The 13,369-nt window shown below is 48.1% G+C and overlaps 1 protein-coding gene across 1 annotated transcript in view; it reads left to right on the top strand.

Annotated features, from left to right (window-relative positions):
* The window catches only part of SLC44A1 (solute carrier family 44 member 1), a gene marked incomplete at both ends in the record, with an annotated part of 59,261 nt that extends 46,914 nt beyond the window's left edge, over positions 1–12,347 (top strand). The window contains one exon of the mRNA XM_082498101.1: positions 12,216–12,347. Coding sequence (XP_082354227.1) covers positions 12,216–12,347 — 132 coding nt within the window. The remainder of the gene's footprint in view (positions 1–12,215) is intronic.
* Between the last annotated feature and the right edge of the window lie 1,022 nt (positions 12,348–13,369).

Below are 13,369 nucleotides of genomic sequence, written 5' to 3'. Positions count from 1 at the left end.
ACCATTCCGTTACTGTCCTTGCTGTGGTTAGGAGTGCAGCCCATCACTTCTACAGTTTCAGTGCTGCTCCACAGGTAGAGTAAATACATGGTATGGCCAGCTTAGAATTGCATCTTCAGCCTTCCAGTAGCTTGTGCTTCGTACTCCCAGGTGCCAAAACCAGACCTGGGTTTTACATGTGGCCTTAGCTTGGCATGGTAACCCAAGGACTTTCTGCATTATGAAAGCATGCCCTAGAAGGGAGAACTTAGTGGAAGCCCTAGTTACAGGTTGTGGTGTGTTGACCTGGGCTAACAGGTAAGCCCCTACTCTGTTGCTTGCTCAATTCCTCCAGCAGGATGGGAAAAAGCAATGGAAAGGCAAAAGCAAGAAAACTCACGTGTCAAGATAAAGACGCATTAGTTCATTAAGTAAAGGGAGAAAAAAAAAAAAAAAAAAGAAACCCAAGTGATGCAAAGGCAATCACTCACCACCTCCCACCAGCAGGCCAATGCCCAGCCAGTCTCCGAGCAATGGCTACTTTGGAAAACTTCACCCTCCTCCCTCCGCCCTTCCAATTTTATTGCTAAGCATGACATTATATGGTATGGAATATTTCTTCAGTCTGTTCAGGTCAGGTGTCCTGGCTGTGTGCCCTCCCACCCTCTTGCCCAACCCCATGCTACTCTGCTGGGGTGGCAGAGTGAGAAGCAGAGAAGGCCTTGACCCTGTGCAAGCACTGCTCAGCAACAGGTAAAACACTGTTGTGTTATCAATACCGTTTTGGTCGCAAATGGTAAAAACAGCACTATACAGGCTGCTGTGAAGAAAATTAACTCCATCCCAGCCTAACCCAGTACACAAGGTCCACTTACCCCAGAGTTAATCCAAGACTCGCTTCCTGCGTTTCTGTACAGCACCTTCTCAGGGTGGTTACTTCTTTCTGAAAGGGCTTTTTCAGCAGCAGGCAATTAGCCTGCTCCACAGTGCTCCCTTTCATGGAGGGAGCAGGGGATGCTAGCTCTTACTCTTTCAGCACAAAATGGGGATATAAAGCAGAAATGAGCCCTTTCTGTATCAGTGTTCTGGCAATTGAGCAGCCAGTGTTGGAGACAACATACTTAATGTGCCCTCAGGGCATGCACTTTAGTGGTTTGCTCTGAGTGGTTATGATGTATTCTATGAATGTATGTTATAGAGTCAGAATAAAATGCATGTAGCAGACATATACTCATCATCACCATCCAGTGATCATTTGGTTATGAGTGCATATTACACGCTGTATTGAACATGGCACTGTCATTTTAAGGAACACTCTTAAGATTTAAAAGTAGATACCTAAGAGCATCCCTGTTTTTTAAATCATGGCTTTGCCTGTGCAGATACTTTTTACTAAATCTAAACATCACAAGCCCATTGTTTCTTGAACAGTTTGTGTGTCATATTATCACCACAGAAATCCTATTTCATCTTTGTGGAAAAAACCCCTCGTGTTTCCCAAAACAAAACCCAACAGACTTATCTGAAGCATTTCTTGCATTCAGCTTGTTTGTTGGGATGATGGAAGTTTACTCTAAATTGTACGTCATTTTTAAATGCTCTTTCAACTATTTCATCTCTGCTGTTATTTCATCACATAACAAGATTATGGAGACTAGTAAATTTGTATTTCTTGTGTTCTGTAGCAAATACTGTTCTCAAGGTATTTTTTTTCTTTTTATAGTTAGAGAGATGAGGGAAGAGATGAAACTTGTCTCTTGCGATGTGGGTCATGTATAAAAGGCAGAATTTCTGGTCTGGGATGGAGCTGTGATGTGTCTTGCAGTGTTTGCAAGCTAATGCAATCAAGCCAAAGCTCTTCAGAGACATTAGGATTATGAAAATATTTCTAGGGACAATAGGTAGCATGAATTCATCTTAAAATACCCATTTGGAGGCTAAAGTACCTGGCATTCATTTGAAAGAGATTGGTCAAAACAACTAGCAGAAAACCAGCAAACATCACATTCTACTCCCCTGCTCACTGAAGTGGTGAAGTGATGTGTGAATATGATGAGCAGAAATTGGTGTTTTAAGCATTTGGTACTTTTCTGTAGAAACATGGGACCCCCCCTTAGAACCAAAGTTGCAAGACTTCAGGGCAAAAGTACCAGCTGACTTTAGCAGAACTAGCCTAATTTCAGTAACTTTAAAGACAGCTCTGGCCTTTCTAAATATGTGATGGAAGACGCTGGCAGCATAGCTGGCTACCATTCTTCAGGTGCACCACTGCTCCCCTCTGGCTTGAGTGAAATAGGGGCAGCTCGGGAGTATGTCAGAAAGCTTTTGGAAGATAAGGAAGCTGATACTCTTGAAACCCATCAGAAGTTGGGCACTGACTGGAGTTCCCACAAAAAGTCATGATTTTTAAACTCTCAAATAAATACTGCATGTGCTCCAGTGTTAGTATTGGTTGAGTCTGTCCCTGCTCAAACTGAAAAGGGAAAATATATCTCGTTAGAAAAACAGTGTTGCAGTCAATGAGGTAGTGTCTCCTAGGAGAGTGGGGCAGGAGAAAACAGAAAGGTGGTTTTGTTTCTAATGTGGGCTAGAAAGCAGCTGCCAGAGGTTAGGTGGAGCCATGGAGAGCAGGATTTCACAGGTAGAAAATATTCTGCAGGATCTTCACAGTAGTTAAGAAAATTAACATTCCAATTCACAGACATCTCACAGCAACATCCCCTGTGCCCTGCTTTTATTTTGCTCTGGAGCTCTTCAGAGCAAGAAAGAAGGTGGAATCCTATACCTATAGAAAGGAATTATTTCTATGTGTGGTGGATTGTGTTGCTGATTATAGCAACTACCCTAAGGAAAAAGGAAAATCTTCTGAACAGATTTTAAAGGCTTGACAGTACTTGCATTGTCATAGTCCATCAAAGCTTCATCTGGAAACAAATTTTTCATCCCCTTTCACTCATACTTCTAAAAGGGCAGTCAAACCCCTGAACTGGTTTAGTGATTTACATTGAATGAAGATCAACTAACAAGTGCTCCTTTTTCCAGTGGAATGCCACCTCCTTTGGGAATGGGAAAAGTAAATGTGACACTGTTTATTGTTGTCTGCGAACTTGAAATGTTTTATGCTGCGAGCTGTGAATGCAGGAAGAGAAGGGACATTAACAGTGCTGATCTAATGTTAGATTTTCTGTGTAAACTGACATTGTGCCAGAATACTGATGCAAAACTGTATTTTAGTCTAAGAAATGTATAGATTTTTTAATGTATCAAAATAAAGTTTTTCTTTTTAAGTAAGAAGGATGGTTCTGTGTCTTCCCTAGCGCATCCTAAGCCCTGCTCTTCCTCTTAGGAATATTATCTCACAGCCCTGAAAGCAAGCAGAGTTCTTCCAGATCCTTGCTCCAGCTTTGCTTAGCTCTGTGCCTGCACTTCAGCTGAGTAGCAGCTGCAGTGCTGGGCATGCCTTCTTGGCTCTCTCACTGTGCTGGTGCTAAGAAAAGTGGTGTGATGCTAATGCTTTATTGAGCAGGGTGGAGAGCATGGGGTGTTGTAGAGCAAAGGCGGTCCCTTATATGGACAGTTTAGAGGGAATGCAGAGTAGGGAGGGATGAAGGAAATCTCATTATGTATTATGAGAGCTATGCAAACTGCACATCCCAGTGCAGCACCTCTTGCGGGGCCACCTCCTTGCTCTGCAAGGTATTGTGCATGCTCCTTGCTTCCAAAGCAGGATCCCTGTTCTGCAGAGGTGTTTTAACAAGCTTGGATAGCTGAAGATGAATGGTGAATAGAAGCAATTGCTAACAGCACCTGTATAATCTTACTAGCAGAGGCATGTGTAATTGCACAGATTCCTTCCCTTCTCTCCCGCCCATGGGCACAGCAAATACCTGCTTGCTTTACTGCCAGTTTTTTAAGATACTAATAAGCCAAGCTGAACAGTGTTTTTTTGCTTGCTTCAGCACAGCAGTTGTATAAGATGGTTTACTTTATCTGGGAACCACTGCCTCTTCTGAACCTGAAGCTGAAGCCATCTTTTTCATGCTTTGTTAAGGTTGAAGCTACTTGGCTAGATGGGTTTAGTTGCATGGAGCAAAAGAGACTGCAGCGATGCCTTTCTTCATCAGTAGAGGTGTAAGGGGCAGGAGGCCTGTCGCATACAGGTTATGAAGATCCAGTCTGGTTTCCACTGGGGTTTGCCTGTGTCAGAACTGCATAACGGGAGCTCTTTGGCTCTCCTGAATGTCACCAGCGGTGAGGGACTGAAGCACTGTTTTGGGGAGAATGATGATGATGCCTCTGGCTCTAAAACAAAGGAGTTCTGTGGCTTCCAGGGGAAAAAAAAATATAAAAAGGAAGGGGCTAAAGGTGAGCAGGGGAGGGCTAGTGAGAGAAGCATGTGCAGGGAGAATAGAATGCAACATGGTACTTGAAGTAGAAAGAAAAGCTGAGGGTACTGTGGAGTGGGCAAGGAAACCCAGGAAGCTATTAGCGGGCAGGAGAGCAGGGACCTAGAGACAGAGGCGCCTGGAGCTGCAAAAGCTGCGGCCACACAGCGGTTGCCACTGCCCAGACACTGCAGGCGGCGAGCAGTGCCCCTGAATGCTAGCCTTGCACCCTGCTGCCCCACCACAGCTGAAGGACCAGCTTCCATGCTTGCAGGACAGCACCACTCCCTGCCTGCTGACGGAGCTCACCTGCCTCATGCAGAGGATGGAGCCCTCTGCGCGGAACCCTCAGCGCCCAGCAAACCTGCTCCGAGCCAGCGAGGCCACATCCTGCGCAGCTGAAGTCTGGCACGGCCCCGTCCTCCCACCGGAGACCACTGAGGAGCTGACCCAGTTTTAGTCGCTGGTATTTAGATGTTTAATGAAGATTAGGTAGTGCCCAGGGAGAGATTATTTAGAATTTCTAATTACTATTTAAATTATGAATGTGTGAAATGGATGGAGCTTGCACTCCTGCGCACAGAGCACCTAAAAAAGCTGTTTTTCTGACATCTACTGCCATACTCTACAGCTAATGCTCAGTCCTTGTTTACCGTGGATACACTAAAAATAAAGTGGAAGAAAATCCAGCACTAGGGCAGATTTTCTGAGACCCTTGCTAGAGCAGTCAAAGCTAGAAATAAAGCCTATGACAGCAGCTACTGAATTGTTTTATCTAGCCGCCTCAGCTAACAGTAATGGAGTGGGAGACAAATAAATGGGTGAGCAGGTATTTCACACTGCATTGCTTTGAAGAAGAAATCACAGGCCTGAACCCTGTGCCCTGCCAAAAAATAGAAGAAAAAAAAAAAAAAAAGAGTGCGAGACTGCCAGAGTCCCAGAAACATTGATAAGATGTCCCTTGATTTTAATTACTTTTCTGACAGCTCTTAGCTGTATTCTAGTTTTAAATATTAAGTCCTGGAGGACTACAAAAATACAAACCTTGGGCAGAAATCATTCAGTAGGTATTTGCAATGGCAGGCAGAGCAGGGTGGTCTGGCCACCTCTCCTGATTGCGGACCTGCGGCATCCCCCTGTCATTGCTCCAGGGGCTTCCCAGTAAGAGAGGGGCAGCTCAAACATGTGGACACCTGCCTGGAGCCAACACGCTGCTGCTCCATCGAGGACCTCCTCTGTAGCCTGGGGCTGGCTCATCGTTTGCTGTCTTTGTGCCTTCCTTTCCCCGCAGATGGGGATGCGGTGACAGTGAGCACATTAAGCATCAGTTGGCACTCAGGCACTGCAGAGGGAGCAGCAAGTGAGTGAAACAGGGGCAGGTAAGGCTGTGGGGGAAGTTGGGATATGGAAACGCCTCTCTGCAGCTGCAAGGGGCAGCGAATTAGGTGGGAGCTGCAAAGCTTGAACATGCTCCTGAAGAGGGAAATTTGGGGATCTGCAGCTCTGCCAGAGGGCGACCAGCAGGTTATGACAAATGAGGAAAATGATACAGACGTGGACACCTGAGACTCATCCCTCTTCTGATGCTTAAATATATAAACACTCCATCCTCCACTAGCAAACCCACTCCAGTCCTCTAATGGGCCTCGGTAGCTCATTAGATACATGAAGTCATCCTGACTTCCTTTCACCGCAAGTCATCTACTGATTTGTTTCTGACACCTCTGGTTTCAGTGAATGCTTCCCTTGTACAGGATGTGATTCAATATCCCCTGTTTTTCCGTGTTGGGATTCATTGCCCTGACTTCATCAACAGAAGGACAGAGTGGCAAGAATGGTAATGATGTCAATACCAGGGAGGGAGAGGGGGACGACTCAGAAGAAGATCTGAGAGAACCCAGGGTTTTATTTTGTTTTTTAAGCCTCTGATAACTGAAAGTGAACCACACACCAAGCACTCTGTGACAGAACTGGACTGAATCAAGATGTCTCAAATCCCAGGCCAGGAGCTCCACTGCAAGAACCTGCAAGAAGAAAAATTCATGTGTTGGAAGGCACTGCTGGGTCCTTTCCAAACCTCTCTGAATTGCACTGCCCCTGATGACAACAGCAACACTTGGCTTGAATACCAAACACTGGAACATTGCTAGAGGAAGTAAAGGGATTTCAAAGCATGACTTTGCTGCCTGTTTCATAAAGCCTGGTAGGAGGACTGCGAAGGACAGCCTTATTCTTATGAACACGGAAGTCCTGCTGCCTCCAGGCAGGAAGCACCACAACTTGCTTTTGAAAACTCTTTGGTGTTGCATCCATTCATCATGAGACAACATGAGGACAAGAAACCTCAGAAGGGCGTGTGTTCCATCACAGCAGGAGACCAGCCTGCCAGAAGAGCATCTGAGGTTCATGCTGTCTATGATGAACAGGAAGCTTGAGAGCTTTACCAAAGTAGAATTTGCTCCTCAAAAAAACCTAGCACAAGAGTGTGCAGGTCTGAATTTCCTACAAGATCCACAGCTTGAAAAGCTTTTAAGCTTCAGAAAGAAATAATAAGGAAGCAAAGCTTGAATGAAGGGTTTAGGAGACCTATACACAAACCTGACATTTATGTTCACATCATTGTGTTCGTAGTCCAGGGTCCCCAACCTTCCCGTAATCATAACTTGGATTTACTTTAAGTATAGCACATAACAAGAAAAGTAAAAAGTGCCCATCAAGTTTCTGAGCCATGGGGACGAGGGAACTGTTGTTCAAAGCAAGCTGAACCTTTGATATGTGGCCACAAACTGTGCTTGGGCTCCACAAGGGCCCCAGCCATGACACGGTGAAAAAAGTGGGAAGGAAGGAATGGACTGATGACCTGCCAAGCCAGATGCAGGAAGTCAACAGGGGTAAGTCCCAGCGGTGGCAGTCTTTCTCAGTGTCCATGCTGCAGAGTACCTTGTATTTGCACCTTGTAGCTATGCCCTCCCCTGCTGAGCTCTTGCAGATCATTTCTGGCTAACACGTTCTGGGGGGATCAGGCAGTAGAAAGGCAGTAAGTAGGGGAAAGGGAATGGAAAAGGCAATAAATACGGAAAAGGCAGTAAACAGTAAATGAGATGCCAGAATACAGAGGGCCTCCTCAGAAGTGGGCTGCAGGAAAGCTCAGATGGGATCCAAGAGCATTAGCCCTGCCTCACTTGCTGGAAGGGTGGCAGCAGTGTGTTACTTTGCAGGGTGGGTATTTGTGCTTGCCTGTACCAATTACAGCTACCCTGGGTGAATACAACTGCTGCTCCTGACAATTAAAAAGAATTAGGTCGTCTTTGGTTGGAATTAAGTATTTGCACAGAGGTAGGTGTCTGGGCAAACTGCATGAAGACAGATGAGCCCCTGCAGTCTGAGGATCATTGGATTTGCAGCAGAAGGGCTTCTGGAGAGACCCTCCCTTGAGTGTCTTACTTTTGCAAGGGAGAAAAGCTGTCCCTGCGGCCTGCTCCGATAGAAAAACTGTTAAGAAGGTCTGGCAAGAAACGATGCAGCACTGCAGGCCAGAACACGCAGCATCTTGCTGTGATAGTGGCAACACAGCAGGCAAGTGGTACTGAGCAATGTCACATATATGCAGATACAGCTATGGTGTGCTAGTGCGGTTTACCAAGTAGAAACTATTATAAATGATAAGCACTTCACACTGAAGTAGGCTACTCTTTAGAAAAAAGAGCAGCTACTCCTGAGCCAAAGGGTTGGTTTGTTTTTTTTTTTTTTTGTATTAAAAAAGGCTAGACAAATACAAAAATTGTGTTTTCACTCTTCCAGATGAGCCCTGCCAACTTGCTGAGCCTAAGGGCACATGAGCCCAAACAGTAACAGCTTCATCTGCTATTCAGTTCCTTCCTGTGCAGTCACAATAATGAAATCCAGGGGGAATTAAAAGTATTCTGGCTCCAGAGCCCATCAGCCAACCATTATAATTTGACCACGAAAAAAACAACCATAGACTAGCAAGCACAATTAGCTAATAAGATCGGTGCTTCATCAGAACCCCATTTTAAGCAGGCTGCTGATAGGGTAATTTTGACACCAAAATAGCATCGCAGGAAATGCATATTCCCTGAAACTCATTGTGTGTTCAATTAAGCAGTGTTACAAAGGAGCCAGCAAGCAAGATGTTCATCGCGGGCTGTCACCGGGAGGAATTTTTCTGCGGAACACTGTGCTCAGGCCTGTGCTGACCAGCAAATTTCCCCCGCCGTGCCCCTTACCCCCATCCCCCATCCCCCAGCACAGCCAGGGGTCCGTGGGTGGTTAGAGGTGGGTGCTGCGTGGGTTTCAGCCTGCTCCCCCTCACAGGCCTCGGCCGCCCCACTGCGCTCCCGGCTCCGCAATGGCCTCCATAAATAACTCCATTTGGTTCAACGTGGCGTGCGCTGAGCCGCATTTATTCCTCTGGGGCTGTATTTGTTCCTCTGTAACAGGCCCGCTCTGTCCCCTGTGCGTGAAGATTGGGAAACCGAACCGGCCATGCTCATTTCGCTGCAGACTATTTCAGCGAGCTCCTAGAAAATGGAGTTTGCTGGGGTTGCCGGATCTCGCTAGCTGCTCAGAGCTCATTAGGGAACCTAATTTACTGCCCAGCAACGTGCAACTGCTTCCCACAGCGTGCACGGATGCACGGCATTCCCTGGGTTTGGAAGCCCCCCGGCAACAGTGCTGCCACTGTCCCAAATGGAGACTGAATGCAGCTCTCCGAAAGAAAATTCCATTTTTTTTTTCTCCTCTAGCTTCTAGCAAACTGCTCCCTTTTATATCTATTCTAGGCCTCTAACAAACCAGCAAAGGGCAGTTCGCCTCCTGACAGCCCATGGCATGAAATCTTTCACCACAAAAATAATCCCGGTGTGATGAAGTCTCCAATCTTCAAAGGCACCTCCTGGACCAGCTCCAGTTCAGGGCAGCCCTGTTGTGAGCCGAGCTGTGGTGCTGCAGCCGGGTGGTGTGCCTTCAAACGACCCTTCCTGCCACCCGTTACCTCGGTGCCCCTTCTGCCTCCTGAGCCTGCCCCGAGGGTGGGCTGCCGCCTGGTCCAGGGTGGCTGTGGGGTTTGCTACCCTCCCGGCTAATGGACTATTGTCAGCTCGATGACCTTCTGACAGATGTTAACAGTGTGTGTCCCCCACCTCCCTCCTTCTCCAAGGGGAGGGCTGTGTCCCACAGCCTGTGGTCCAAGCACCTGGCGTGACTTGCGCGCCGGATGCAGCCAGCCTATGAGCGCGGCGAGGTGCCTGGACAGATAAGACGCTCGCCTCTCGACTGGCCCAGCCCGCAGTCAGGAGATGGTGCGCAAGGCACTGGCATTGCCGATACCTGACCTCCCCCCGGCTCCTGTCCTTGCCTCCTCCAGCTAGCTTATCAGAGTGCGACCCAAGGCGATGCACCAGAGGTTATTGCTCTCCAAGAGGTAGCAGGAAATTAGCCTTTCGGGGCAAAGGTGATCTGCTCCCTTTATGTTTCAGTTACGGTAAATGAAGGACAGCAGCAGAACACCTGTTTCACGCTCCCCAGTTTCCCGTGCTGAAGGAGAGTTATGGCTCATCATGCCCAACCGTACTGTGTTTTTTTTTTCCTTCTGCCAGTCTTCTTTTGCTGTGCAGCCAGATTTCCCTGCAAGATATGGGAAGTTAAAGGGTCAGATCCATCATCCGTTGCTGCACTCCTAAGGGGGCACACAAACATATGCAACACTGCCTTCACAAAGGTGCAGAAATTGTAACTTTCAACCCATTTATAATTCTCTTCTTGTCCTTGAGGCTCACATACCCTGAATCACATTTTTTTTAACTCTCCTCAATCACCGCAGTCCCTTTTTTTTTCTTTTCTTTGGACGGACAGGAGATCTTCATGCCACAGGTAAAACTCAGTCTGTGCTTCTGCAGTCCATATGCTCAGCCACGCTCCTTCTCCCTGTCCACCTTACACCCCTTCTCTTCCCCCACACTCTCACCCAGGCATCGTCCCAGTTGTGGCTCCCTCTGATCCTCTGCTGTTCTCTGTGATTTTTCCCAGATCAAGCCCTTGGTCCCAGCCTTCAACACCATGTGTGATACCCACCTCTCCCCCATCCGCACCTTCCCTCCGCACCACCTCTCTGCTCTTCCAGCTCAGACATGAGGTGTCACACTGCCATCAACTGCTCACCCCGACTCTTGCTCCTGCAATCTGGGACGATGTTCCTCCTCTTTCACCCACTATCTCTGTCCTTTGTCAAGCTAGATATCAAATTTGTCTGTCTCAGAGTTTAAACATCCCTTAGGGAAAGAAAATGGAAGCTGTCATCATTCTGTAACTCTGGCTTGCCTGGATAACTTCAGTGAAGGTAAGCAGATGGACAACAGTTTCAAATCTCTGCCCTGCCTTTGATGACCATGCAGGTCTGCTGCTATTTTAAGCTTTAATCTCATTGCTTTGTAGCTAAATGCTGGCAACACAGAACAGGGGTGTGTTGCAACATCCTTGCACGTCCATGCTATGGTTCCTGTCTCTGTGCAGGTGGGTCATTGTGTAGGGCTTGGCAAACCAGGAGTCCCCCTCCAATACAAAATGTTACTGATGGAATTTCAGTGGCACTTGGCTCTATTCCCCTTAATTGCACGACAAGCAGAGTGGAGAACAGAAATGCATGTTCAAGTGCTTTTCAACATCTCACCCTAAAATGATTTGAATAAGGACCCAAAGGCCTTATGTGTGGTGGTTTTCATCTTCACTCTTCAAGTGGCATTTAAGTGGAGGTGCTAGACGCAGGGTCCCTCGTTGGCACAGCACTCGACGCATGGCAGCACACCCATAACGACAAGCAGCAATCTGTTTACATTTCATTCAGAAATGGAGCCTGGGCTCAGATCTAAACAACCCTAAAGCTTTGTTTTAAAGTGTGTTTTGCCTTGGGTACAGTTACAATTTAAATACTGTTATTTGAAGTGTTCCCTGTGAGAAGACAGGAGGAAGTTACACGCTCCACACTGGCTCCAGTTCAGGTAACAAGGAGACACTCATGTTGATTTCTCCAGGATTTCACTGCACTTTTCAACTGAAACCCAAGAGCACCTGACTAGTGTTGTCAGTACCTGCCATTTTTTAATTAAAACTGTCTTAAATTAGTGACATTAGCAGAGCATAGTCACCCACCTCTCCCCCAAGAGACCACAGCTGGTGGGTAGCAGACCCCCATGATCCTGGGCACACAGACCAATGTACATACAAGCTCTTCTAATGGCAGGTGTCCCTTCAGCAGTCTTGTGGTGTCCTCATCTGCATGGACCCTAAGCATCCCCTGGTGGGTGAGGGCTGTGGAGCACAGGGACAGACAGGTGCCTGCAAAAGCAGGGACTGAGGGAGCCTGGGATATGGAGGGGGAGGAACAGGGTGCGCAGCAATGGGTGCTGCTGATACCCAGGTCTGGGGGTGCTTGTGGAGGTGCGGCACAAGCCCTGGATTAATGCAGGTTGCCAGCAAAAGTGCTCACAAATTCACATCCCCCACTGCTCTGCCTTGTCTTTGATCTTCAAGTCTTTTACAAAGCTCTTGAAATGTCCCCAACAACTTTGGTAAACTCTATTTGCCTGAGCAAAACTGCAGCCACTTCAGAAGAGGACATCCCCCAGGAGGATCCAGTAAAAAACAGTATTAATTATAAATGCCTGTCAGTGATCAGCAAGCTACCCATTTGGCCAGCTGGCCAGCAAATGGCAGGGTCTTCAAGCCAGGCACATCCAAATTGCATTAGCAGCAAGCAGCTGTTTCTGTGAAGAAAGCCATGCACAACACACAGATGTTTTCTCGAGGACCACAACAGCCTGCTTTCCGTTGCAGGTTCCTGGCAAGAGCTACACCCTTCTAGAGGAGCATGTTTTGGAGCTTCACTGTGGAGCTTCACTGATCTGGGTGGCCATGCCACCCTGTGGACGGAGCTGGCAGGCCACGATGGGCATGGGATGTCTCTGACTGATTGCAGCATGGCTCATCCTGCCCCAGAGGGCAGGCAGGCACCGTGGGGAAGGGAGACAGATCTGCTTGGGCACAGGTTGTGAACTGAGGACTGGGTGCATCCCTTCCTTTGCAGGAGAGCACTGGTGGCGTTGGGGTGGAGTTGGAGCTGGCTGTACCTGGGAGGAAGGTGTGGGGCTGTCACCAGCCCCACAAAAGTCAGTCCTCTGGTTTTCGAACCACCTGCAGCCCCCAAGAGAAGAGCCACAACTGCCGTCCATGCCACAGCCTCCAGCTCCACTGCACCCAGGCTCTGTGCATGCAAGAGCTTCCTCCTGTGCAAAGCCTTCAGACCCCACCACCCTGTTCAGCAAACTAGCGGCAACTTGCACATACAAACGACAGGTCATGCACCACATTTGGAGCTACAGCATTCCTGCTAGACACTGATCACAGGCAGGTAACACCACCCCCACCACCCCCACCCCCAGCTCTCCTGAGGCCAGGCAGACTAACAGTGCCATCAGCTGGGCATTTGCAGCCACCTGCCTGTCACCCAGCCCAGGCAACTTTCCTACCATATAACCCACACCTTTTGTGCTTGACAAGCTCTTTGCGGTGGACAACAGTGTGTGTGCTGGCCCTAGGTGAGGAGGGCAAACCAGTCTGCAGCACAAAAACAGGATTAGGAGGTCTTGAGCCCATTAAGAGGACAGCAGCTAATCCTTGCTGTGAAGCAGCTTTAGGGAGCCTTGTGTCCTCTGTGGCGTGCCCTGCCATCCCCCAGCTCTTACTCGCTGCCTGCAGGCAGGCATGGCAGTGGCGGTGCCCCTGGCACTAGCAGCCGTCTGCCATGGGGGCGAAAGCTTTGGGAACTTCTTATAAGGAAAGGGAAGGTCCAGGTGGCGTGTTGGAGAAGTAGTATTCCTTAACTTTTAACGGCCAGAGGAGTGCAACCAACCGTACAGCCCAGCAAAGCGCAGCCAGCCTTGAAAACCTTGTTAATTATGCTCCCCCTCCTCCAAACGGCAACTTGCCTC

This window comes from Vanellus vanellus (assembly GCF_965231255.1).
Source record: "Vanellus vanellus genome assembly, chromosome: Z".
NCBI classification, from domain to species: Eukaryota; Metazoa; Chordata; class Aves; order Charadriiformes; family Charadriidae; genus Vanellus; species Vanellus vanellus.
The sequence above is the reverse complement of the archived record's forward strand: the minus strand, read 5'-3'. Positions and strand labels throughout refer to the sequence as shown.